Here is a 27,963-nt window from a genome sequence, read left to right as displayed (position 1 = left end):
TCAGCTTAGCCCTCTAGTGTTTTAGGGTGTGTGAAAAGGAAAGAGGCATTGTATGGAGAGGTGAGGAGGGGAGAGGATGGGGGATGAATTAATGAATAATACAGATTATAGGTGATCAATAATATAAGAGGATGGAGGGGATGACATAGATTTATATCTTATTACAGAGAAGTCACAGCAGACTCCAATCTTATCTGTAATCCTTCTATAGAGCCGACATATACCAGAGGGGACATACTAAAAGGAATGACAGAAAGGAATGCCCATAGACTTGAACAGGGAGATGGAATGCCCATAGAGAATCATGGAACAAAGTGGAATGCCCATAGAGAATCATGGGGAAAAAAATCAATTTGTGACAGACTCTTTAGGTTTAAAAAAAAAAAATGATGTCTAAAGAGTCTGTCACAAATTGAATTTTTTTTTTCCATGGGCATTCCACCTTGTTCCATTCTACTCTATGGACATTCCCTTCTGTCATTCACCTTTGTTATGCCATGAAATAAAACAACAATAATCCCACCCAATCTCAATGTTAAACATGGCGACCGATATTTAAAAGTAGGTTTAAAAAAAAAAAAAATTAATGTCTACTTTTAAATATCAGTCGCCATGTTTAATATTGAGATTGGGTGGGATTATTGTTGTTTTTTTTTTATGGCATAACAAAGGTGAATGACAGAAAGGAATGTCCATAGAGTATAATGGGAAGCAAGATGTGATTGGAGTCAGAACCATCGGTCATATCAGATCAATCTTTAGCAGACATACTCTCTATGTCCAGTGGTGATGTCCAAATTTCACCTTAAATTGGTGTTCCGGCCCGAAATTATACTTTTTAAATAAAAATACCCCTATAATACACAAGCTTAATGTATTCTAGTAAAGTTAGTCTGTAAACTAAGGTCTGTTTTGTTAATTTATAGCAGTAGTTTGTTATTTTATAAACTTACAGCAGGCCGCGGCCATCTTAAGTGTGGGCATCTGAAGCCAGACTGTATTTCTTCCTGGATCTCATCCTTGCAGATCTCGCACATGCTCAGTGCAGCACAAGCCGTGTAATAGGTTTCAGGTCAGGTTTCCAGTGTCAGAGGAAGTTGCCGCCCCACTTCCCAGAAGGCATTGCAAACAGGAAATGATGCGATGGGCCGCGGCCAGGGAGGAGGAAGTGAAAAATGAATACAGCAGATATACAGTAGGTGCTGAGAAAAAAAAATTAAAAAATATCCAATTTGTTTACAGTGCGCAGTTTAGTGAGGGATGCTGAAGAGTTGTAAAAGTGGGTGGAACTTCACTTGAAGCGGGGTTATTATGGAATGCCCATAGAGTATAATATGTATCAACTCTTTTGCAGGCAAACCTGAAAGATATAGCTTTTTAAAAGGGACATGCATTCCTTGTGACAGTTTTTTATGTATAAAAATTGAAGATGCAATCCCGATCTTTGCAATATTCTCTTTACTTCAAATAATCCTATACATTGCAGGTAATCTGAGATCAGGGACTGCACAGTTTCAACCATAACAATGTTCTTCATCAAGCAGCATGTATGCCTGATGAAGAACATTGTTATGGTCGAAACTGTGCATTCCCTGATCTCAGATTACCTGCAATGTATATGAATATTTGAAGTAAAATCTGAGATCAGGGACTGCACAGTTTCGAACATAACAATGTTCTTCATCAGGCATACATGCTGCTTGATGAAGAACATTGTTATGGTCGAAACTGTGCAGTCGCTCATCTCAGATTACCTGCAATGTATATGAATATTTCAATGAAAGAGAATATTGCAATGATCGGGATTGCATCTTCAATTTTTATACATAAAACTATCTTAAAAAAAAGTTTAAATGAGGCCGTGGTCTCAGAAGGAATACATGTCCCCTTTAACTAGCTATATCTTTCAGGTTTGCCTGCAAAAGAGTTGATATGCATTCTACTCTATGGCAGGGCTCAAAATTTCAAATCCTGAGCTACTACCCTGTTTCCCCGAAAATAAGACCTAGCGTGATTGTCGGTGATGGCTGCAATATAAGACCTACCCCCAAAATTTGCCCTAGTTAAAGTCCTTGCAGGTCTTATTTTCAGGGTAGGGCTTATTTTCGGGGAAACAGGGTAGGGCTTATTTGGGAGGTAGGGCTTCTATTGCAGCCATCACTGACAGTCACGCTAGGTCTTATTTCTCAAGTCATCTTCCAGGACGGCACACCTGAGAGATGAGAGGCTCCTCCCGACAGGAAACACAATCAATCAACAGCTGTTTTAAGTCCACACCCTTCCCCCTGATCCTCAGTTTTTGATTGTGTTTCTCCCTACACAGCGAAACTGTTTGTTTTTTTCCAAATGACCGAAGCCTGGGGCTGGTGGTCTCCCCCTGGGAGCCGGACCAAATGCCTGGGAAGCCTCTGGGTCTGGCAGGATATATTTATCCTTCCCGGGGGGTTCCCCTATCCTTTCTTCAGGGGGGGCAGCAAAAACTGGAAAAGCCCCCCTGATAGCTGAAGGCCCCTGGGTACAGTGGTGTACCCAGAACTTCAGGGGCCCTTATCCTGTCTCCCCCCTTACCTGTCCGGGCGTCCGTTCAGACGGGGGTGCTGGCCGTCGGTTCTTTCCAGGGGGATCGGATACCCTGACTCCTGGGTCCCTGGTAGCTCGCGTGGGCTGCTGGGGAGGGCACCGCCTGAACGACCCACGTTCTTACCCAGAAGGGAAGGCTGAGAGTCAGCAGGAGCAGGCGCCCACATCCTCCTTTCGAGGAGGCACCAATTCACTATGGTAATTGTCTGCCTAAACCACCTCAGATGGGAATGAGGAACGTATGGCATTGCCCCCCCCCCCCCCCCCAGTGTATATACTGACTGGTACAGTGCAGGACACAGCCTAACCTTGCAGCTCCCTAAAGGGACAGCAGTTGGAGGGGGGGGCACTTTGGCGGCTATCCTCCTTGCGTGTGGACCATAAGGATGGAAAAGCAAGCCCGGTGGCTGTGGCAAAAGGGGGAAGACGACAACGGTGAGTCAAAAATCCCCAATCCCAGCCAGATGGTTTCTGGGCATTTGAGATCATCTCCCCTGGGGTCTGGATTCAAATAGCCCAGAAGCTTTTGCTAAAGACACCAGCCACAGCTCCCTCTTACATCTATGATGCTGTATGGTGGACAAGTGGTGCAGAGGAGCGAGTGTGCCTAAACCACCTCAGATGGGAAAGAGGTAGGTAAGGCATTTTTTTCCCCTTCCACCTATATTTAGTGAGTGGTGCGATGCAGTGCAGGGCCTGGGGTCTGCATAACAAAACAGCCCAGAAGCTACTGCTAAAAACCACCATCCACAGCTCCCTCTTATAGCAGAGACACTGTGGTTATCACAATAGTAGGTTGCCAGCCTCTCCCTACATACCCGGTTGTGGTACATTAGTAGGGGTGAATATAGCAAAGGGGGTGACCTGGTAGAACAAAGAGTTCCTTACTGGCCAGGTATACCACTGAACAAGTTATTAATGGTGCAATGGTTGAAGGATTCAGGAGTAAACTCCCTTGCTCAGCAGGTGCACTAGGTTATCTGGCCCTATTAGCCCAGCTGCTAGGAATCTGAAGTTGCTCCAAGATGCTTAAAAGCTGACCTAACCTTCAACAATGTGGCAGGGACCAAGCTTGTGTGTGGCACAGTAGGGGTTCCCTTGTGACAGATCCTCCTTTTGGGGGTTGCTTGCTATGGGTAACTTTTCATAAGCTCCAACCTCCCACTCCACCTTTACACTGTGGTTATATTTTAATGCGGGGGGTAAGAAAAACCTTTTTGTTGGTTTGGGCTACAGTCCACTCAGTGACAGATCTAAAAGCGATTTACCATAAATCGTTTTCCTATATCCTTTGAATAAGGATTTTCTGTGCAAACATATGCAAGAGCTATATGATTGCTTGTTTAAGGCCTGCAGGTGGCTATTTACCTCCAGGCTAAATTGGTAACCACCCTTTCTAGGGGTCTTAAATTGGTCTCTAGGGCTGGGCTCATTGAGACTTTAGTTACTAATCAGCCCCACCCGTGTATGAGCTGGCTAGCGTTTGCTCAATCTACGGAGGTAAGGTAGGACAACAGCTACTATAGTAAGGTGTCCAACCATTTTAGGATTGGTTCCTTCACTGGTGGTGAAGGATTAGTATCTACAGCCCAGGCTAGGCCTATGAAATAAATTGCCCCTGTTTTGGTTATTTCATAAAGATATACACCATGACTTCTTGGCTGCTCACGAGTAGACCTCAGTAGTGAAGGTTTGTCCTTGCTGGGATATTTTGTGGCACAGCAGAAATACACATTGAGATTTGTGACATCTCTGCTCATAAGGGGTATATTGCTGTACATCAGAAATGCACTGCACTGAAGCTTGTTGGGTGTCCTTTATGTCCTAAAGGTACTGCTTTGTTTGGCTACAGATCAGAAAAATACAACAGGGAAGGTGGTCTGTACTTTCTGGTTTTGTGCCGCACGGCAGAAACGCACATCATTAAGTCTGGTAAAGACATCTCTGCTCATAAGTGTTATTTTGCTGCACATCAGACCTACACAAGATAAAGGTCTGTCTGTGGGGGTTTTGTGTCCTGTATTACTGCCTTATTGGTTGCTTATCAGAAAGGCAGCAGGAAAGATTGATGGTCCTGATTTGTCGGGCTCCATAACAGAAGTACAAATTGAACCTGGGCCAGGGGTAGTACATATACTGCCTTTGGTAATCGGTACAGCACCACAAAGTGGCGTCGTGCTGATTCAGACAGTGCTATTAACGGCAATGGCTGCCGATTTTAGGCATGCGATTTGACATGTTGAGTCGCATGCCAAATCGCTTGAAGATGGATGTGCTATCTCTATTCAGAATTGTTAGATTGTTGCACATCAGAGATATACACGACTGAGGTCTGTCTGTGGGTCCTGTATTACTGCCTTATTGGTTGCTTATCAGAAGGGCAGCAGTGAAGATGGATGGTCCTGATTTTGTTGGAAAATACAAAATTGAACCTGTGCCTGGGGTAGTACACATACTGCCATTGGTAATCAGTGCAGTACCACAAAGTGGCCCGTACTGATTCAGACAGTGCTATTAACGGCAATGGCTGCCGATTTTAGGCATGCGATTTGACATGTTGAGTCGCATGCCAAATCGCTTGAAGATGGATGTGCTATCTCTATTCAAAATTGTTGTTGCACATCAGACACATACAAGATTGAAGGTTGTCTGTCCTTTATGTCTTACATTTACTGCCTTATTGGCTGCATATCAGAAAGGACACAACAGTGAAGGTTGTTTGTCTTTTTCTGATTTTGTTTTTGCTGCTCAGCAGGGAGACACATTGAGCGTGATGGCATCTCTGCTTAGTATTGGTATATTGCTACACATCAGACATACACAAAGACTGAACATTGTTTGTGTCCTATATTTACTGCCTTATCGTCTCTATATCAGAAAGGCACAGCAGTAAGTGGTGTTTCTCATTGATCTTCCTTGCTGTTTCTTAGGTATACACAGTAGGGGGTTGTTGGCTGCACTCCTCCAGGGAGCCACAGCATGGGGACCCCTTGTTTGTTCAACCTGAAAACTGCTTTTCCTGCGACCTGTGTAATCTTGAGGTCTGTGGTTCCGTAAGCAGGGACTGCTGGATACGCTGCGACCTGGAGTCGCACAGTCACGAATGGTACCCTTTGGAAGCCATAGTATATGACTTCTCAGGCGTCTTGCAGTCCCAAGTGGCAGGTTGGGTCGCACGGGTGTGGGAACCCCTAAGCTTATCTGTCCCTCCTGCTGAGGTTTTGCTACGCAGCAGGGATACTCATTGTGGAGTTATTGCCTTATTTTGCAGTAGACCAGAAAGATCGCAGCTGTAAAGGCTGTCTGTTGTTTCTTTGTTTTTATGTTGCTGCACAGCAGAAATACTCAACCTTGAAGCTTGTTGGTGCTTTCTGTTTTATATTGCCTTACCTTATGGCACTTCAGAAAAACCCAATGCTGTAGGTTGCTTGTGTTCTTTCTGTGTTGGTTCTATGTAACTGCACTACACAACTGCATAACAGAAAAGATTGTCGTATAACTGTACTTGGTGGTTCGTCATAAATACGCAACATAGAAGTTTGGGTCTTTCTGTCTTCTCTTTAAGGCCTTGTTTTGCTGTACATCAGTAAAACACCATTGTAAAAGGGGGTTCCCGTCCTTTTTGTATTTACCAGTTATGACCTAGCTAGCTGCACTTCAGAAATGCGCAGCATTTAAAGTGTGTTTGTGTCTTAATGCTTACATATTGGCCGCACATCAGAAAACCAGACTGTGAGGTTCAGATTTGGGTCTCTTCCCATGTTTGATATGTTGGTTTAGCTAGTCACACTCAGATACACAACATTTTTGTCTGTTTGTGTCCTTTCTGTTTAAATCTATTGTGCTATGTCCACAATCTATGATTTTTTTCTTTTTATTTGTGATATTAATAATACATGTATCACCTTTTGTATTTCAGCCTTCTCTTCCGTGGAAGGGCCAGGAGTTCTGGCTGCAAATGTCACATGTCAGAAAGCCTCAGCCCCTTACATTTAGGGATGCCGGAACCATTTCCTAGGGTTGAAGCCCGGTAGAGTTATGGGTCACTGGAGGAAGGCGATAATGAGTCGCCCTGTAATAAGAATTTAGGAAGTTCTGTTCAGAGGAGTATTATGGCCTGAAGATGAAGTATAAAGATGTATACCCGACCAAATAGGTTACAGCTCGGTGCATGGCCTTCATTTTGCCCTTCTAGCAAAACTAGATGTAGCAGTATGAGTGTTCTGCTCCTGCTATGGACGTTAATCTCCTGAGTAGGCTCTCAGGCATAAGTAAAACTATGGATTGGGCATGCCTTAAACCCAGGGGTTAAGTTTTTGTTAATCTATTTCCCTTAAGTAGGTTTCCCTTCAGTCTTTGCTGACATAAAGATAAAAATGAACAAAAAGGGGTTGTCTGTCAGGGGCCCCCCTTTTGGCAGTTTTATTTCCCTGGACAGGGTTGGATTAAGACAGGCCCCTTATTGATCAATGTAGTGTCCTTGTCTTACAACACAGCTCTCCGATTAATCTTTTTAGTGGTTCTAAGCAGCACCTATAGGCTGAATAGGCCATTGTTGGTAGATGTGTGACAGGCAACATTGATAACCTACAAGTTTAACATGTTTTCTGATTCCATCTTTAAGAGCCCACTCCACCTAGATCCTGCATCCGAAGCAGAGAAGGCAGGGACACCGGTGGAGTAGACCGGCAGATCAGCCGCATGATCCAGCTAAGATACCTTCATCAAGCATATGGAGTGAAGGTAAAGCTCACTGCAGAACCGAGGTTCGCCAAGAGGGTCTTGCAGTGGTCCCACCCTAAAGGTAGGCCTGAGCTACTTGATTATCCTCTCAGGTGTGCCGTCCTGGAAGATGACTTGAGAAAAGTACTAGTTACTTACCGGTAACTGTCTTTCTAGGAAATCTTCCAGGACGGCAGGCCTACTTCCCACCCGTTGGAGGAGGGAAAATTTTAGAACACTAGAAGGTGAGTACCTATGAGGAATGATTTCCCTTGTGAAACAGGTTCAGGAGTTAGTTCTCTACAAACTGAGGATCAAGGGGAAGGGTGGGGACTTAAAACAGCTGTTGATTGATTGTGTTTCCTGTCAGGAGGAGCCTCTCATCTCTCAGGTGTGCCGTCCTGGAAGATTTCCTAGAAAGACAGTTACCGGTAAGTAACTAGTACTTTTTCGGGGAAACAGGGTAGCCCGGCCTCAAGGCCAACCCCTACCCTACCCCACCCCTAATTCTAACCTCATAAATTATCTCACGAAATGACACTTAAATGTTTTATGCAGAATTAAGTCATAAAAATTAATATTATCAAAACTTTATCCATGTCCGCCAATGCAGCCCGTGTCCCCGGCCTACCTGCGCAGGGGAAGAGAGATTAGAGCCGTCCCCCCGCATGATCAGAGCGCCGGTAACATAACAGCTTTCATTATAATAGACGTGTGTTCCCCCGCCGTGCCACGTCACATACAGCCCCTCCCCCCCTTGTCCAGGGAAGTTTGATAGACAGATCACTCGTCCAATCCTGGGATGAGTGATCTGTATTTCAAAGTGCCCGGGACAAAGAGGAGGGGCTGTAGGTGACGGCGTGCAGCTGGGAACACACGTCTATTATAATGAAAGCTGTTATGTTACCGGCGCTCTGATTGTGCGATAGGCGGCTCTGATCTCTGGGAGAACGGCTCCCAAACAACCCGCCTGCCGGGGTGCTCCCCCCCCCCCCCCCCAGGCAGCCCACATCTGCCAGCCCTCAAAATCTAGCCGCAAAATGTGAGCAGGCGAGTGGAATTTTTGAGGGCTGCTCTATGGGCATTTCCTTCTTTTATTACTGATCAAACAATTATAATACAATTACTCTCGATTTTTAAATCTTGCCGCTGAACTTGGATAGTATATCTGCTAAGGATTTATTTGGTATGTTGAAAGGTTTTGACTGCAGGTCACATCTTGGTTCCCATTCTACTCTATGGGCATTCCTTTCTATCATTTATCTGTCATTCCATAGAAAACAGCTGTAATCCCAAATAATCTCAATTTTACAATCTGCTACTCTGTTTGAGGAGCGCCTGTGGGAAAGGTGAAATTGCTATGTCTCTCAAATTTGCCAGCAAATGAGTTTATATTTTACTTCCCATTATACTCTATGGGCATTCCCTTCTGTCATTCACCTTTGTTATGCCATAAAAAACAACAATAATCCCACCCAATCTCAATATTAAACATGGCGATTGATATTTAAAAGTAGGTTTAAAAAAAAAATTACTGTCTGAAGAGTCTGTCACAAATTGAATTTTTTTTCCATGATTCTCTATGGGCATTCCATCTCCCTGTTAAAGTCTATGGGCATTCCATTCTGTCATTCCTTTTAGTATGTCCCTACCATAGTGCTGTACACTGAGCTCATCACATCAGTCTCTGTACAGAGGAGCTTACACTCTAATGTCCCCTCCCCCACAGTCACATCAGTCTCTGTACAGAGGAGCTTACACTCTAATGTCCCCTCCCCCCACAGTCACATCAGTCTCTGTACAGAGGAGCTTACACTCTAATGTCCCCTCCCCCACAGTCACATCAGTCTCTGTACAGAGGAGCTTACACTCTAATGTCCCCTCCCCCCCACATCACATCAGTCTCTGTACAGAGGAGCTTACACTCTAATGTCCCCTCCCCCCCACATCAGTCTCTGTACAGAGGAGCTTACACTCTAATGTCCCCTCCCCCCACAGTCACATCAGTCTCTGTACAGAGGAGCTTACACTCTAATGTCCCCTCCCCCACAGTCACATCAGTCTCTGTACAGAGGAGCTTACACTCTAATGTCCCCTCCCCCCACAGTCACATCAGTCTTTGTACAGAGGAGCTTACACTCTAATGTCCCCTCCCCCCACAGTCACATCAGTCTCTATACAGAGGAGCTTACACTCTAATGTCCCCTCCCCCACAGTCACATCAGTCTCTGTACAGAGGAGCTTACACTCTAATGTCCCCTCCCCCACAGTCACATCAGTCTCTGTACAGAGGAGCTTACACTCTAATGTCCCCTCCCCCCACAGTCACATCAGTCTTTGTACAGAGGAGCTTACACTCTAATGTCCCCTCCCCCCCCACAGTCACATCAGTCTCTGTACAGAGGAGCTTACACTCTAATGTCCCCTCCCCCCACAGTCACATCAGTCTTTGTACAGAGGAGCTTACACTCTAATGTCCCCTCCCCCACAGTCACATCAGTCTCTGTACAGAGGAGCTTACACTCTAATGTCCCCTCCCCCCACAGTCACATCAGTCTTTGTACAGAGGAGCTTACACTCTAATGTCCCCTCCCCCCACAGTCACATCAGTCTTTGTACAGAGGAGCTTACACTCTAATGTCCCCTCCCCCCCCACAGTCACATCAGTCTCTGTACAGAGGAGCTTACACTCTAATGTCCCCTCCCCCCACAGTCACATCAGTCTTTGTACAGAGGAGCTTACACTCTAATGTCCCCTCCCCCCACAGTCACATCAGTCTCTGTACAGAGGAGCTTACACTCTAATGTCCCCTCCCCCCCACAGTCACATTAGTCTGTACAGAGGAGCTTACACTCTAATGTCCCCTCCCCCCCACAGTCACATCAGTCTCTGTACAGAGGAGCTTACACTCTAATGTCCCCTCCCCCCCCACATCAGTCTGTGTACAGAGGAGCTTACACTCTAATGTCCCCTCCCCCCCACAGTCACATTAGTCTGTACAGAGGAGCTTACACTCTAATGTCCCCTCCCCCCACAGTCACATCAGTCTTTGTACAGAGGAGCTTACACTTTAATGTCCCCTCCCCCACAGTCACATCAGTCTCTGTACAGAGGAGCTTACACTCTAATGTCCCCTCCCCCCACAGTCACATCAGTCTCTGTACAGAGGAGCTTACACTCTAATGTCCCCTCCCCCACAGTCACATCAGTCTCTGTACTAGAGGAGCTTACACTCTAATGTCCCCTCCCCCCCCACAGTCACATCAGTCTCTGTACAGAGGAGCTTACACTCTAATGTCCCCTCCCCCCCACAGTCACATCAGTCTCTGTACAGAGGAGCTTACACTCTAATGTCCCCTCCCCCACAGTCACATCAGTCTGTACAGAGGAGCTTACACTCTAATGTCCCCTCCCCCCACATCAGTCTCTGTACAGAGGAGCTTACACTCTAATGTCCCCTCCCCCCACAGTCACATCAGTCTCTATACAGAGGAGCTTACACTCTAATGTCCCCTCCCCCCACATCAGTCTCTGTACAGAGGAGCTTACACTCTAATGTCCCCTCCCCCCACAGTCACATCAGTCTCTGTACAGAGGAGCTTACACTCTAATGTCCCCTCCCCCCACAGTCACATCAGTCTTTGTACAGAGGAGCTTACACTCTAATGTCCCCTCCCCCCACAGTCACATCAGTCTCTGTACAGAGGAGCTTACACTCTAATGTCCCCTCCCCCACAGTCACATCAGTCTCTGTACAGAGGAGCTTACACTCTAATGTCCCCTCCCCCCACAGTCACATCAGTCTCTGTACAGAGGAGCTTACACTCTAATGTCCCCTCCCCCCACAGTCACATCAGTCTCTGTACAGAGGAGCTTACACTCTAATGTCCCCCCCCCCCCACAGTCACATCAGTCTCTATACAGAGGAGCTTACACTCTAATGTCCCCTCCCCCCACAGTCAGATCAGTCTCTGTACAGAGGAGCTTACACTCTAATGTCCCCCCCCCCACAGTCAGATCAGTCTCTATACAGAGGAGCTTACACTCTAATGTCCCCTCCCCCCACAGTCACATCAGTCTCTGTACAGAGGAGCTTACACTCTAATGTCCCCCCACAGTCAGATCAGTCTCTATACAGAGGAGCTTACACTCTAATGTCCCCTCCCCCACAGTCACATCAGTCTCTGTACAGAGGAGCTTACACTCTAATGTCCCCCCACAGTCACATCAGTCTCTGTACAGAGGAGCTTACACTCTAATGTCCCCCCACAGTCACATCAGTCTCTGTACAGAGGAGCTTACACTCTAATGTCCCCTCCCCCCACATCACATCAGTCTCTGTACAGAGGAGCTTACACTGATGCCTATAAGTCACCACTGGGGGCTGTATAGAGCACGTACCTTGTCATGCTTTCCTCAGATCACTCTGTAATCAGCAGAAGCTGCAGATCTCCCTCCGGCGAGCAGTCCCAGGTCTCCGGTAAGGTGTTAGTGGGGGGAGGGGATTGTTTCCTAAAACACCCCCCACCTGCACAGAAGATCTCCTCCCCCCCCCCCCCTCTCTGGATAGAGGGAGAAGCCAGAAACGATCGGCGGATGCTGCTCCATTTTCCACCGCCTGCACGGCAGTTTGTCACAGCCTCCTCACTGCCCCCCCCACACACACACACGCCGATCCTTTGGATTGGAGGCCCGCGCGGGAAACGCTATTTTTTAAAAGAGGAGGAGGTGGGCACGGTGCGAATACGGAGGGGCGTGGCTTAGCGCGGTGTTGGCGTGCGGCAACGTCCAGCGCAGGAGAATTTTTTTTAAAAAAGCTCCATTTTGCTGTCTGCAACTGTCGGAGGGACACACAAGCAAAAAAGGGTCATGTAAGTGGTGACACAGGCTATGCCTTGGCATGTTTACTAAACCACCAGGCTCAGCACTAATAGCAGCGGCAGTTGCTGGACTATGTGCTCAAGCAGTGGGTGCGATTTCTTCTGGTAGTACCTCTGTATTTGTGCATCGGGCTATGGTCAGAAGGGGAGGTAGAAACACCCCAAAAAGGCTCAAGAGGGACTCTTTTCAAGCTCTAAAAAGCCTGAACTCATCTCTGCAATGGCATCCTTCCCTGAGAGATCTGAGGTGGCTGGACATGGTGAGCCATCAGGGCCGTCAAATGTTCCAACACTGCAGCCCCTGTCTATATTACTGAAGAGGTTTTTTTCTGCAGCCATGATAGGTCTGGAAGATAGGTTAGTGGCTTTAATTGCATCCCAGTGTAGGACAAAACGCGACAGGTCCCCTTCCATCTCCCAGGACCCTCAAACTGAGGATCTCGGGTGGGGGGGAGATGAATTTCCCTCAGGGGACCATGAAGAGGCTGATGACTCCTCTTCTGAAGGGTCAAATGCGGAAGGATCAGCTTCACAATCTGATAGATTGTTGGTGCAATCTCTTACTGAGATGGTCCGTTCCACATTTATGCTACCCTTAACTGAGTTGGTTGATAAGCCAACTTCTTATTTGGGTTCACTAAAGCCTCCTCAAGCTGTGCATGCCTTTCCTGTCCATTCATTGCTGGAAAAACTTATATATTCTGAGTGGGATCACCCAGATAAGCATTATTTTTCCTCCTAAAAAGTTTTCAACACTTTATCCTATGCAGGAAAAATTCACTAAAAAGTGGGAGATACCAGCAATGGACGCTGCTATATCTTCTGTGAATAAAAGTTTGACTTGTCCGGTAGACAATGCTCAAATGCTTAGGGATCCACCGAACAAAAAGTTGGAATTCCGGCAGGTTCAGTGACTCAGCCTGCTCTGGCAGCAATTTGGTGTTTGTCAATCCTCGAGAGACCAGTTTAGGGAGACCAGTTTAAACAGGTCCTCAAGGTTATTCATGATCAACAGGCCCAGGATTTAGCCGAACTACCAGGGGCGTTATGTTTTGCAATGGACGCCATGAGAGATTCTATTCTTCAGGCCTCGCGCTTGGGCTGGTCAGCCGAGGCGCCATGCAAAAAGCTCCTCGCTAGTTTTCCTTTTCACGGTCAACGGCTGTTCGGGGATCATTTGGATAAATACATCCAAAGAATTTCTGGTGGGAAAAGTACTCTTTTGCCAGTTAGGAAGAGGAGTAAACATGTTTAATGTAAACAAGCTCCTTCTCCAGTGCCAGGGGCATCAGCCTCCACAGCAGTCACGACGGCCTCCGCTGTCAGTCTCAAGAGGTAAACCTCTAGGTCAACCCCAGGGACAAAAGAAGTCCTGGGGGAGGAAACCTACAAAACAAAATGCTAAAGCCTCCTTATGAAGGGGCACCCCCGCTCGCTCAAGTGGGGGGAAGACTTCTGCAGTTCTCAAGCATCTGGCAGGAAGAGTGTCGAGACAAATGGGTGACTTCTTCAATAGCTCTAGGGTACAAGCTAGAGTTCCGAGAGTCCCCGTCTCCTCGTTTTCTCAGATCAAACGTTCCCAAGGATCCAGAGAAAAAGTGTCTCTTTCAAGCATTGAAAGCATTTGAAGCATTTTTGAGTCTTTTGTCTCAAAAAGTGATCTTGATGGTCCCCATACAAGAGCAGGGATTGGGGTATTATTCAAACCTTTTCACGGTGCCAAAACCAAACGGAGATGTCAGACCCATTCTGGATCTCAAAGATCTAAACCGGTTCCTGAATATCCGCTCTTTCCGCATGGAGTCAATCCGATCAGTAGTCTCCATCCTACAAGGAGGAGAACTTCTGACGTCAATCGACATCAAGGATGCATACCTCCATGTGCCGATTTTCCCCGCTCACCAGAAATATCTATGCTTCGAGGTAGAAAATCTTCATTTTCAGTTTGTAGCTCTACCTTTCAGTCTAGCTACTGCACCTCGAGTGTTTACAAAGGTCCTGGACCCTTCTCTAGCCAGGTTAAGGGCCCAAGATATAACGATTATAGCGTACCTAGACGATCTACTCTTGATAGACCAGTCGGTAGCCCGCTTAGACCAAAGTATGATCACCACAGTCAACTACCTGGAATACCTAGGTTGGAGTCTCAACCTAGAGAAATCCTCAAAACCATCAAGGAGATTAGAATACTTGGGTCTGATCATAGATACAGCCCAGAAAAAGGTATTCTTACCCCTGGCAAAGATCAGTGCCATAAAGGAACTGATTCAGGTGGTCAAGGCAAAGAAGAATCCTTCCATTCAACTTTGCATGAGGTTGTTGGGAAAGATGGTGGCTTCGTTCGAGGCCTTTCCTTAAGCTCCAATTCATTTGAGGCTGCTGCAAAACAGTATCCTTTCGGCTTGGAACAAGAAGGTCCAAGCACTAGATTTCCCAATGCGTCTGCCTCCAAGGCGCCGGAGCCTCTGTTGGTGGTTAATAACCAAGAATCTGCAGAAAGGAAAATCCTTCCTACCAGTTACCTGGTGGTAACAGATGCCAGCCTTTCAGGTTGGGGAGCAGTCCTGGAAGAGGCGACTGTCCAAGGGAAATGGTCCAGATCAGAAATTACCTTGCCCATCAACATTCTAGAGATTCGGGCAGCACGCTTGGCCCTGGACACTCAGGTTACAGAATTGTCCTGTCAGGATCCAATCTGACAATGCCACAGCGGTGGCCTATATTAATCACCGAGGGGGCATGAAAAATCATGTGGCCCAGAGAGAGGTGAATCATATCTTAACTTGGGCAGAAAACAATGTACCTTGTCTATTGGCAATCTTCATTCCAGGAATAGAAAATTGCAGGCGGACTACTTGAGTCGCCAGCAGTTGTTCCCGGGAGAATGGGCCCTTCACCCTGATGTCTTCCTGGCAAAATGCCGGAGATGGGGGAACCCGGACATAGATCTGTTTGCGTCCAGGTTCAACAAAAAGATCGACAACTTTGTGTCAAGAACAAGGGATCCACTAGCATGCGGAACAGATGTCTTGGTGTTCCCGTGGAATCAGTTCTCACTGATTTATGCATTACCTCCTATTCTGCTGCTTCCATGATTTTCTTCACAGGGTCAAGCAGGAAGGGAATTCGGTGATTCTTGTGGCCCAGAAGATCCTGGTATGCAGAGATCATAAGAACCATGGACCCTACCACCACGTCCAGACCTTCTCTCGCAAGGTCTGGTATTACATCCTACCTTACAAAGGCTAAATTTAACAGTTTGACTATTGAGACCCACATTCTGAAGAAGCATGGGCTATCGGGTTCTGTGGTATCGACCTTGATTAATGCAAGGAAACCGGAATCATACATTATAGAGTCTGGAAGGCATATGTCTCCTGGTGTGAATCCAAGGGTTGGCACCCCAGGAAGTGTGTCATAGGTAGAATCCTTTTCTTTCTGCAGATGGGGTTAGAGATGAAGCTGGCCTTGAGTACTATCAAAGTCCAGGTCTCGGCCTTATCGGTATTGTTTCAACGACCACTTGCTTCGCATTCTTTGGTTCGTGGTTTTATTCAGGGGGGTAACACGGCTTAATCCTTCGGTTAGGTCACCCCTGAACCCTTGGGACTTGAATTTAGTTCTGTCGGCGTTGCAGAAACAGCCTTTTCAGCCGATACGGCATACTCCCTTGGTCCTTTTGACAAAGAAACTATTTTTTTGGTTGCCATATCTTCTGCAAGAAGGGTATCAGAGTTGGCTGCTCTTTCTTGTAAAGAGCCCTATTTAATTATTCACAAGGATAAGGTAGTATTGCTTCCTCATCCTAATTTTCTACCGAAGGTAATGTCAGGTTTTCATTTAAACCAGGATATTATTCTGCCTTCATTCTTTCCAGAATCCTGTTCTATGGAAGAGAAATGACTACATTCTTTGGATGTGGTGAGAGCCAGTCAAAGTCTACTTGAAGGCGACTGCTCAGATTCGAAAAACGGATGTTTTGTTTGTGTTGCCCGAAGGTCCTAAAAGAGGACAGGGAGCATCGAAATCTACTATTTCTAAATGGATTCAGCAAGTAATTGTTCAAGCTTATGGTTTACAGAGGAAGATTCCACCCGCTCAAATCAAAGCGCACTCCACTAGGGCTGTTAGTGCTTCGTGGGCAGTGCATCACCAAGCCATAGCTCAAATCTGCAAGGCCACAACTTGGTCTTCAGTCCATACATTTACTAGATTCTATCAGGTGGATGTAAAAAGATCATAAGGCTATCGCCTTTGGGCACAGTGTGCTGCAGGCAGCAGTATAAGTCCCCTAGTCTCATGGTGCCCTACTTTTGTTGTGTCTACCTCCCCTTCAGTTGGCATTGCTATGGGACATCCTACATAGTAACTACTATGGTTCTATGTCCCGTGATGCATGATTAAGAAAATAGGATTTTTATAACGGCTTACCTGCAAAATCATTTTCTTGGAGTACATCACAGGACACAGAGGTCCCTCCCCTCTTCTAATACACGTATATTGCTTTTCTACAAAAAACTGAGGTACTCCCAGTAGTGGGAGGGGTTATATAGGGAGTGGACTTCTTGTCTTGGGGTGTGCCAGTGTCCAGCACCTGAAGGTGGCCTATAACCCAAATAGTAACTACTATGGCTCTGTGTCCCATGATGTACTTCAAAGAAAAGGATTTTACAGGTAAGCTGTTATAAAAATCCTATTTTTTGCGATACGGCACTGCATTACTTTAACAATTGCGCGGTCGTGCAACGTTGTACCCAAATAAAATTGACGTTCTTTTTTTCCCCACAAATGGAGCTTTCTTTTGGTGGTATTTGATCATCTCTGATGTTTTTATTTTTTGCGCTATTAACAAAAAAAGAGAGACAATTTTGGAAAAAAAACACAATATTTTTTACCTTCTGCTATAATAAATATCCCAAAAAAAAAATTTTCTTAATGAATTTAGGCCGATATGTATTCTTCTACATGTTTTTGGTAAAAAAAAAAAAAAAAACTCAATAAGCGTATTGATTGGTTTGCGCAAAAGTTAAAGCGTCTACGAAATAGGGGAGAGATTTATGGCATTTTTATTTATTTTTTTACTACTAATGGCAGTGATCTGCAATTTTTATCGGGATTACGACATTATGTTGGACACTTTTGACACTATTTTGGGACCATTAACATTTATACAACGATCAGAGCTAAAAAAAAAACCCACTGATTACTGTATAAATGTCACTGGCAGGGAAGGGGTTAACACTAGGGGGCGATCAAGGGGTTAAGTGTGTTCCCTCAGTGTGTGTTCTAACTGTAAGGGGGAGGGGACTGACTGGAGGAGGAGACTGATCAGTGTTCCTAATTACTAGGACCAGACAATCGCTCTCTTCTCCACTGACAGAACAGAGATCTGTCTGTTTACATTGACAGATCCCCGTTCTGTCTCAGGAGCGATCGCTTGTGGCCGGCGGACATCGCGGCCGCCAGGCACATGCATCGGCTTCTACGTCACGTGGCACGCACGCCCCCCCCCCCAAACCACTTAAAGCACCCGCCATACAGCTATGGCGATTTGCGCAGGGGAGCCAACCTGCCCATAACGACGGCGGCTAGTGGGCAAGTAGTTAACCAGTTGGTACCGAGCGCATGCAAACATATTTGCTTGCAATAGCGCCAACAGTGTTGTGCCAAGAGCGCGTTCCCAGCAGCTCACAGGAAATTCCCGGTGGTCATAAGCCTTGCTTCACGGCATAGAAAACTCCTTAAAGGGGCCGGCGCCAAGGGGGGTTAAATAATAATTTTAGGCCTGAAGATTACTGAAACTCCCCAATTATTCTATATATTCCAAATGCAGACACCCCGGAGAATAGAATGGTGGGGGTTCCAATTGTTTTATATCTCCTGATATTTGTGTAATACTTTGTCTGCTGTACTTCTTTTTTTTTTTATATCATAAATACTCTAAACTTAATTTTAGGGCACAAACAATATATCACCCAATTGTTGGTAAGATATAAAAGATGAGGCTGTGCTGAGTAAATAGATCCCCAACATGTAAAGCCTTACAATTGTTTTCGCCCGTATAAACACGATGAACCCGATATTCTCCAGAGGTGACACTTTGTAGTTTGTAGAATTATCGCTCTTCCCCCCGATGTGATGTGTGGGGGCAAGCAAAGTTTTCATATGTGTACCTGGGGGGGGGCCTTAAAAATTTTGGGGGTTTATAAGTGCCTTATGTGATATATTATGCTAATGACAGGTTCACTTAATGAGACATCGGGGGTCTATTAGACCTCCATTAAAGCTAGTATATATGGAGGTGATTGGAACTGGACCTTGTTCAAAGGAATGGTAATCTTGTAGCTCCGAAGGTTCAAAGCTCCCAGCCTCGGTGTTGGACTTGCTGAAAATGCAGAGGGTGCCAATCTCATTATACCTCAATTTTTCTTCAGGAAGCAGTTGGTTCCAGTCTTTCCTTCAATACATTTCTACGCACAGTCTTACTCCAGGTCTTTTGTAAATGAACATTCTCTCTGTCTGGAACATGAGGATCCAAGCATTGGGTTGCCGGAGCACTCTGTTCCCAGAGAATTGCAGAGCTTAAATTGGTGGTTGTTGGTTTCGGAATCTGGAGAAGGTGAAATTCTTCTTTTCAGGAGTTTGGAAGATAATAACCACTAGTGATAGTCTCTCCAGTTGGTTTGAAAGTGACTACAGTTCAGTGGACTTTGTTTCCACAGGAGAGAATACTGCCCTGCAATATCTTGAAACTTTTGGCCAGTACACCTGGCTCTGGATTATTGAATGAATCAGTTGTAGATTCAATCCAAAAACACCTCTACAGTGGCATATATTAATCACCAGGGCAGCACCAGGAGTTGTGCGGCTCAGGAAGGTGCACAACATTCTGTCTGGGGCAGAACAACAGGTGCTGTCTCTGTCAACAGTACCTATTCCAGGTATAGAGAAATGACAGGGGGGGGGGGTTTCCAGTCATCAGCAACTAATACCGGGACCATGTGGTCCCTGCTTCCTGAGAATTTTTTTGGCAATCTGCCAATGTTGGGGAACTCTGCAGATGGATCTACTGGATTCCAAGTTCTACAAGAAGTTGGGCAGGTTGTGTCCAGGACAAGAGTCCCACTGGCAATAGGAGTAGGCTACACTGACATAGCCTTGGACACTTCCAGTCCAGCTGGACCTAATGGTCTTGGGTTCTGTTATCTCCGCAATGTTGAGCGCCTGGAAGCCAGCTTTAGGGAGCTTCAATTACAGGACTTGGAAATATTTTATGCCTGGGGTGAAGCCAGGTAGAGGCACCCGCAGATATATGTGAGTGGGAGTCTTTTTCCTTTCTCCAATTGGTAGGGAAAAGGAGATTGACCCCTAATGGTACTTAAGGCCAGATTTGCCCCTATCCATTTTTTTTTATCCAGAGGCCGTTGTTTCTCACTCAAGATTCATAGTTCATACAGAGTGTAACGCAGACAGTTCTGCCTGTAAAGCCACTCTTGTGTCCTTGGGACTTGAATTTGCTCTTGACTGTCCTTACAGAGGCCACCTTTTGGTGCCTTTTTAACCAATTGTTAGTCCTTGACTCGGAAGGTGGCTTCTTTGGTTACTATCACCTCAGCAAGTGGCATGTCAGAGCTGACGGCACTCTCATGCAAAGAGCCGTTCTTGGTCTTACATCATGATAAGGTGATGATTGCCTAGAGTGGTTTGTAGTTTTCACTTGAATCAGGACAGTGTCTTGCCTTCTTTTCTAATCCTCAGTTGGCAAGAGTAAGATCGCTGCATACTCTGGAGGTAGTTCAGGCGGTCAGGATTTACTTGAATTGTCAGCGCAGATCAGGAATCCTGGTTTGTGCTGCTAGCAGAGCCCAGGAAGGGCAGGAGACATCCAAGTTAACTATTTTTTCATTGGATCCGCCAGTTAATTATTCAAGCCTGTGGCTTGAAAGGGCAAGGTCCCCACCCCTTTTTGGTGAGAGCGCTCGCTACCAGGTGTGTGGGGGCATCTTAGGCCATCAGGTGTCAGTGGCTCCGTTTTTTAAGGCCACTACATGGTCTTTAGTTCATACATTCACAGAATTTTTACCAGATGGATATCAAAGCCACGGAGGATACTGCTTTGGCCACTGCATGTTACGGGTGGCAGAATAAGTCCTTCTCAGGTGGCAGTTTCTGTGGTTGTGTCTCCCTCCCTTCAGGGGAATTGCTTTACATCCCACATAGTCATTATTATGACTGCTCTGTGTCCCGTGATGTATGATCAAGAAAAGGATTTTACAGCTAAGCTGTTGGAAAAATACAAATTACTTTGAGTACATCACAGGACACAGAGGTCCCTCCCCTCTTTTGTAGCAAAGCAATGAATATCCCAAAAAACTGAGGTACTTCCTGTGTAGGAGAGGTTATATAGGGGAGGACTTCCTGTTTGTTTGATCTGTCAGTGTCTATTCACCTATAACCCACATAGTATTTAATATGGCTGCTCGCTGTGTCCCGTAATGTACATCAAGAAAAGGATTTTACAGGTAAGCTGTAGGAAAAATCCAATTATCGGGTCTCCATTAGCTCCCTTGCATCTCGCACACAATGGGCCTGGGCGGAGTCCAAGAGCAAACAATTTAAGTGGAGTACGATGAATCCGCAATAATATATATAGTTGAGACAGTCTTTGGGTTACATTTAAAGAACAGCCATGGACCGATTCAAGGGCCTCCGACCACTGATCCCCGTCTATATCACCCACATCCTCCACTCATTTTTCCATAGCCGTGTTGGGAAAATTCTCCAGGTACTCTGGCAGCAGCATCGCATAGAACCTGGAGCACTTATCTTAATTGTACAGTATAGTGCACAGGCAACGTATTAATACACCATGGGTTTTAAACTCGTACCTTCAGCTAGTTGGACTTTGGTAAATTTTAGAGGACACGCCCCCCTGGGGCGTCTTGCCTATAACAATACTCTGCTTCCGTGAAACCTCACACTAGTGTCTGTAGGTGATGGACCTCTTCTCCTTCCCTGAGAAAACAGATCCTCTAATTTTGTTATCTTCTACTGTCTACACAAGGGGTCTTCAAACTTTCCAAACAAAGGGACAGTTTACTGTTCTTCAGACTTGGGGGGGGGGGGGGGGCAGATTGTGGCCATTGGGAGTAAAAAAAGGCCCTGAAGTCAATGGAATCAAACTATGCCCCGTATTTGGTGTTACGTGAGATAAATAGCACCCCATCATTGGGAGGAATTGTGCCTCATCACTGGTGTCTTTGGGAGGAATTCTGCCTCACTGTTGGTATCAGTGGATGAAAATATTACCCCAATGGCCAGATAAAAGCAAGCAAAGGACCACAGTTCTGGATGACCACTGGTCTACAAGAAGCAGTGTATTTTGATTAGGGCAACTTTGGGAACCTAACCAGAACTCCCCAATACTGCCGGGAAGCCAAGGACGTAATATGACGCCCGCCCAGGATGTAAGATCCCATCTGCAAATGTCATATGTCTATGGGCGGGTAGGGAAGTGGTTAAAAAATGCTCAATTGGTACCAAAGGGCCCAAAATGTGCCAAGAACATATCCCCCAAACTATTACACCACCACCAGCCTGAACCGTTGATACAAGGCAGGATGGATTCTTTTTGTTTATGCCAAATTCTGACCCTACCATCTGAATTTTGCAGCTGAAATTGGGACTTATTAAAGCAGGCAATGTTTTTTCCAATCTTCTATTGTCCAATTTTGATGATCCTGTGTAAATTGTAGCCTCAGTTTCCTGTTCTTAGCTGACAGGAGTGGAACCCAGTGTGGTCTTCTGCTGCTGTAGCCCATCTGTTTCAAGGTGCAATGTGTTGTGTGTTCAGAGATGGTATTCTGCATACCTTGGGTGTAACGAGTGGTTATTTGGTTCCAGATGATAGAAAAGGCAACAGTAACTCAGTCTGCCAATTCTCCTCTGATATCAACAAGGCAGTTTCCTCCACACAACTGCCGCTCACTGGATATTTTCTCTTTTTTTGGACCATTCTCTGTAAACCGTAGAGATGGTTGTACGCGAAAATAGCAGTAGATGAGCAATTTTTGACCAGCCCTTCCAGCGCCAACAACCATGCCATGTTCAAAGTCAATTAAATCCCCTTTCTTCCCCATTCTGATGCTCAATTCGAACTTCAGCAAGTTGTCTTCACCATGTCTAGATGCCTAAATAAATTGAGTTGCTGCCATGTGATTGGCTGATTAGCAATTTGTGTTACCAAGTAATTGAACAGGTGTACCTAATAAAGTAGCTGGCGAGTATATATCATGTCTGTATCAGAGAGGTTGCTACATGAGAAGATACCATCCCTCCTGTCACAGCACCAGGAGTGATTGCTATATTCTTGGTGTTCAGTAAATAACTAGTAAAGTTAAAAAAAATGGCATGCACCTCATTGGACTTAACCCCTAGTAATCAGACAAAATTTACAATGGTGCTTTACAATACCTGAAGCTTAGCTTTAATGAGTATTAGACTTTCACTGTCTTTTCTCTCTTCTGCTTTCAGTGATGGCTTCTGCTGATCTGAGGAAGGAGCTGGAATGTTCCATCTGTCTGGAAATTTATACAGATCCTGTAACCCTGAAATGTGGACACAACTTCTGCCGGGACTGTATTGGTCGCGTGTTGGATACACTGGAGGGGTCTGGAAGTTATTCCTGTCCTGATTGCAGAGAAGAGTTCCAGGAGCGGCCTGCACTCCGGAGGAACATAACACTGCGTAACATAGTGGAGAATTTCCTGTCTGCTCAGCCAGATCAGGAGAAGTCCGGAGTCTTCTGTACTTACTGTATTCACACTCCTGTACCTGCTGTGAAATCATGTCTCCATTGTGATGCTTCTCTGTGTGACAATCACCTGAGAGTCCATAGCAAGTCACCAGAACACGTCTTATGTGACCTCACCACTTCCCTGGAGAATAGGAAATGCTCCATCCATAAGGAACTACTGAAGTATTACTGCACTGAGGACTTCACCTGTATCTGTGTGTCCTGCAGGCTGGATGGAGAACATCGGGGACACCAGGTGGAGACTCTGGATGAGGCCTCTGAGATGAAGAAGAAGAAACTGAGAAATGTTCTGCAGAAACTGATGACAGAGAAAAAGGAGACCGTGAAAAGAGTCCAGAGTCTGCAGAAACGCAGGAGGAAAGTACAAGGAAAAGAAGATGATGAAACAGAGAGAGTCACTGCCCTGTTCAGAGACCTCAGGAGATGTCTGGAAGACCTGGAGAAGAGAGTCCTGAGGGAGATCTCTGGGCAGGCAGAGCGGGTCTCTCTATCACTGTCTGATATGATCCAACAGCTGGAAATAAAGAAGGAGGAGCTGTCCAAGAAGATGGGGGACATTGAGGAGCTGTGTAACATGACCGATCCACTGATTATCTTACAGGAATCAGACACAGGTGACTTGTGTAATACTGAGGATGGAGATGATGAGGACAGAGAGAGACATGATAAACTTCTCCATGATGGAGGGGATCTGGATGTGGCGTGGATCTCACTCACATTACACAAAGGTCTATCTGATATCATATCTGGGGTAAATGTACAGAAATGTACAGGCACAGAGGTCTATCCACATTCTACTACAAAGAGCAAGGGTCACGTCAATGCTGAACCAACCAGGAGACGTTCCCATTCCTCCCCCACCATACAACCATCCAGGAGATGTCCCCAACTGTCCCCCACCATACAAGGCTCACACCGCCAGACTGGAGGACCAAATATTGGGGCTTTACAGCCAACATTGGGGGTGTCTGAGGTTTCAGACATATTACTGGATGTGAGAACAGCTGGTAATGGTCTACATATATCAGATGACAGGAGAACTGTATCCTGGTCAACATCACCTCAGAATCCACCAGAAACACCAGAGAGATTTCAGTATCCTCAGGTGTTAAGCAATCAAAGTTTCTCCTCAGGGCGACATTACTGGGACGTGGATGTCGGGGGATCAGTGCACTGGATAGTCGGGATGTGTTACCCCAGTATAGACAGAAGAGGAGAGCAGTCATGGATTGGATGTAATAAGAAGTCCTGGAGTTTGGGGAGGGGATGGGGTAATCAGTACTCAGTGGTACATGACAGTAATCAGATTATATTATCCGGCAATGTCTCCAGTAACAGAGTCAGGATAGATCTGGATTATGAGGCCGGGCAGATCTCCTTTTATGATCTGTGTGACCCGATCCAACACCTCCACACTTTCACCACCACCTTCACTGAGCCCCTCCATGCTGTGCTATGTGTATGGAAAGGTTCTGTAAAGATATCTGGGGGGAATCAGAGCTGAGAAATCATCCCAGAGACTGGTGACATTACAGGGTGGAGAATCTGATTGGAGCCAGTAGGAGGAAGCAGTAGACAAGAACCACCATTCCTGATTTATTTATAAAGCTGCAGGTTCCAGGGACGTCATCTTCATCCTAAACCTTACTTCACTACCTAGGGCAGGGATCTTCAAACTACGGGCCTCCAGCTGTTGCGGAGCTACACGTCCCATGAGGCATTGTAAAACTCTGACATTCATAACATGACTAGCGCATGATGGGAATTGTAGTTCCTGAACAACTGGAGGGCCATAGTTTGAAGACCCCTGACCTAGGGTGTCACTGACCAGGAACATGCATGCAGGAGGATTTTTCCATGCTTGTTCTAGTTTAGTGAAAGACTTTACATGTTCTGACTTACAGGGCTGTCCGCTCTATCCTGGCTACACTGTTAAGTGTGTATATATAGCCAAAATGTTTTTTTTTTTTTTTTTTTTTTGGATGGAGTCAGGAAGGATTAGAACCTCTCAGGTTTTTTTTAATATTATCCAGGGCTCAACAAAAAATTCCTGCCCTGCTGACAGCATTCTAGCAGACAGGAAGTGAGGGGAAGTCTCTGAAATAAGTCTAAGGAAGGTTAGAACCCACCCATGTCAGGTTTGTATTTTTTTTTATGTCCTTGTTTCAGATTTTCCTTCATTTCCTGTCTGGTAAAATGTCGTCGTTCTCAGGACAGGAAGTGAGAGGGTTCTCTCTAATGGAGCCTTGGATAGCAATACAAATTCTGACAGGGGTTCTAATCCTCCCCCACTCCATCTAAAATCAGAAAAATAGGTTGTGTCTTTCTGTTGGACAAGCTGAAAAAGTGTTCAAAGATAACAGAAATGAATGTCTCTTGTAATTAAGAATTTGAACAAGGAGAACATCATTAAGTGAATGGCTTAATATGTAAAATGTTTGTTTGGGACGGTCCTACATGACAACTGTCTAGGTTTGGAGAGTAAAATTATTATTATTATTCAGGATAGATACAGTATGAAGCCAACAGTTTGCACACAGCTTTACCATATAAAGGGAAACAGTGCAATATAATACAAGAGAGTTAAGAGAGCCCTGCTCATAAGAGCTTACAATCTAATAGACATGGCAGTAGAACCAAGGATCTCACCTCTTCATCAAATGGGATCTAAGGATCTCTCAGCACACCTTCATCTCTCTACTTTCTAATCTTTATTTTTACTTTAACTCTTCTCTACGAAATAAACTTTTTAAACTGTCAACGTGATCAGAGCTTGTTATTTCCTTATCACATTCCACAATATCTGGGCATTATATGTTACATCAGTATTATAACTATTATTATACACTGTATACACTGCCATTTAGACATAACATGCTGCCTCAGCTCCCGTGCCGGGGCTTGTTGACTCTTGCTCACTCCGTGCCGTCTGTCATGCGTCGCACTCAGTGCCAGGGTTGGTAAGTGTGTGTCTTCTGACCAACTATTTTGTGAATATATTTATTCCATTCCTCTCTATTAAGATGGAGGTTTATTATATGTATATATCTTACAGGTTCGCACTGCATCAGCTTCTGATGAGTGGAGAAAACCATCTACGAAACGCGTCGAACTACACTTGATGCTTCAACCTTAACTATTTGCACTTTGATGATGTCATCATTATTTTTAATATCATTATCAGTATTATGTTATTCTAATACCAGGTCCCGGGCACACCACCTCTGGCACCTATTATGACCATTATCATTACTATGCGATTAGAATTCCAGCTACCAGGTCCCGGGCATGCCACTTCTGGCACCTATTATGATTATTATCACGACTATGCGATTATAATTCCAGTTACCGGGCATGCCACCGCTGGCACCCTAGGCCACTGTTGTCCTGTACCAATATTATTTCAACTACCATCTACCTAGTATGATTATATATCTATTGCATGTATTTTTCCATACTATATGCTTCATTTTTATGCTAATTATATATGTGTGTATATATGTGAAATCCTTGTACTATATCTACTATGCTTATTAAATTAATATTTTTCAACCCCCCGCATTCCAACCTCTTCATTTAAAGTCCCAACTCCCCTTTTGCATATTATTTCTTTCCATAGAGCGCTTTAAGTACTTAAAGGGCAGTAAGAGTTGACTCTTCAACCGGTAAAGTACTTAAAGCGCTCTATGGAAAGAAATAAAAAGAGCTCCAAGGCAGTATAAAGGCCGGCAGGCAATGCTTGAGTAACTATCGGTATGAATCCTAAAAACTCAGCCTCCGATGGTTGCAGTAGATAGGGACAGTTATAGATAATGGCCGCAAAGGCCTCTCACCACTTCCAACGATACAGTAAGACGGTATTTATCGTTCCTAGGAGGGGGCAGGACAAATGCCGTCAGATTACATACAGTGATAATCTCCTGTTTACTCAGTGGCCTCTGTAATAAGAAGTCCCGTCTCCTGGGCTGGCATTGGACGACTGTTCTGTAGGTGGGACTTTGTATTAAAGAGGCCACCAAGTAAACAGGAGATTCTCCTGTATGTAATCTGTTTGCGCTTGTCCTGTCCCATCCGAGGCTGCAGATGGGCATGAATCAGACTGCACTAATAACAATGGTGAGGCTGCAGATGGACACTGATTAGGCTGTATTGATGGGTACTGACCCTTATTTTGCTTCAGTTATTTATTTAAATTTTTCCTGAAACTTCCCACTTAAAGTGAAGCTGCGTGTTATACGCTGATAAATACAGTATATCCAAATAACACGCCCAAGCTCATCCTGAGACTCTTCCCCACACACAGCCACAAAGGCAAGAAAATTCTTGTTGGGCAGTGTATTGGTTAATTTTACATTTAATTTTAATGGTTCAAAGAATGTCAGGCAAAATGGTCAGCCCTCACGCATGTTCACTTCATCAAATCTGGCCCTCTTTGAAAAAAGTTTGCGGTCCCTGTACCGATATATCAGGGGTGTCCAGACGGGGACACGGCCTATAGATCAGTACAGAGACTGCAGACGGGAACATGGTCTATAGATTAGTACCTACCATCTATGGAGATTGCTAAAGGTGGAGGGCATCCAGCCCCCATAATGACCTCTTTATAGGAGAAGCTACAAATAAAGGAGTTATTTCCTCCATATTCCGGCTTTCTCTGGAGACACGAAAGAGTTTTGAGGTCTGTTGGCATTCTGGACACTGTAAAGAATGGCTACTTCATAGAATTCATACTCCAATCTCCGAATTACTTCATGAGAAGAGACAGTTCTTGCAGGCCTATATAGAGGAGCTCTTGTCCAAAGGGTCATCATGCATGTTCCGGCAGACGTGAGAGGGAGAGGTTTCTACTCCTCAATCTTCCTGGAGCCAAAATCCTCAGGGACCCTGAGGCTCGTCTTGGATTTAAGAAGGCTGAATGATTACATCCTCAATGGGTGGTTCAAAATGGAGTCCCTCCAGACCAT

The 27,963-nt window shown here is 45.3% G+C and overlaps 3 protein-coding genes across 3 annotated transcripts in view; 2 read left to right on the top strand and 1 right to left on the bottom strand.

The window, feature by feature from the left end:
- Positions 1-27,963, top strand: part of LOC141122172 (E3 ubiquitin-protein ligase TRIM39-like) — a 154,099-nt gene that overhangs the window by 66,152 nt on the left and 59,984 nt on the right. The window lies entirely within an intron of this gene.
- The window catches only part of LOC141128793 (E3 ubiquitin/ISG15 ligase TRIM25-like), a 59,646-nt gene that overhangs the window by 17,124 nt on the left and 14,559 nt on the right, over positions 1-27,963 (bottom strand). The gene's annotated exons all lie outside the window — the stretch shown is intronic.
- Positions 24-26,551, top strand: LOC141122145 (E3 ubiquitin-protein ligase TRIM39-like). Its single transcript, XM_073611954.1, has 2 exons — positions 24-60; positions 22,717-26,551. The coding sequence occupies exon 2, from the start codon at positions 22,719-22,721 to the stop codon at positions 24,501-24,503; it is 1,785 nt and encodes a 594-aa protein (XP_073468055.1). The 5' UTR covers positions 24-60; positions 22,717-22,718; the 3' UTR covers positions 24,504-26,551.

Source organism: Aquarana catesbeiana, linkage group LG01 (genome assembly GCF_042186555.1).
Source record: "Aquarana catesbeiana isolate 2022-GZ linkage group LG01, ASM4218655v1, whole genome shotgun sequence".
NCBI classification, from domain to species: Eukaryota; Metazoa; Chordata; class Amphibia; order Anura; family Ranidae; genus Aquarana; species Aquarana catesbeiana.
This window is presented reverse-complemented; position numbering and strand designations above follow the sequence as displayed.

Bases quoted from the DNA above. Each gene is read 5' to 3' on its own strand.
- LOC141122145 (XM_073611954.1), top strand. From the start codon at position 22,719: ATGGCTTCTGCTGATCTGAGGAAGGAGCTGGAATGTTCCATCTGTCTG.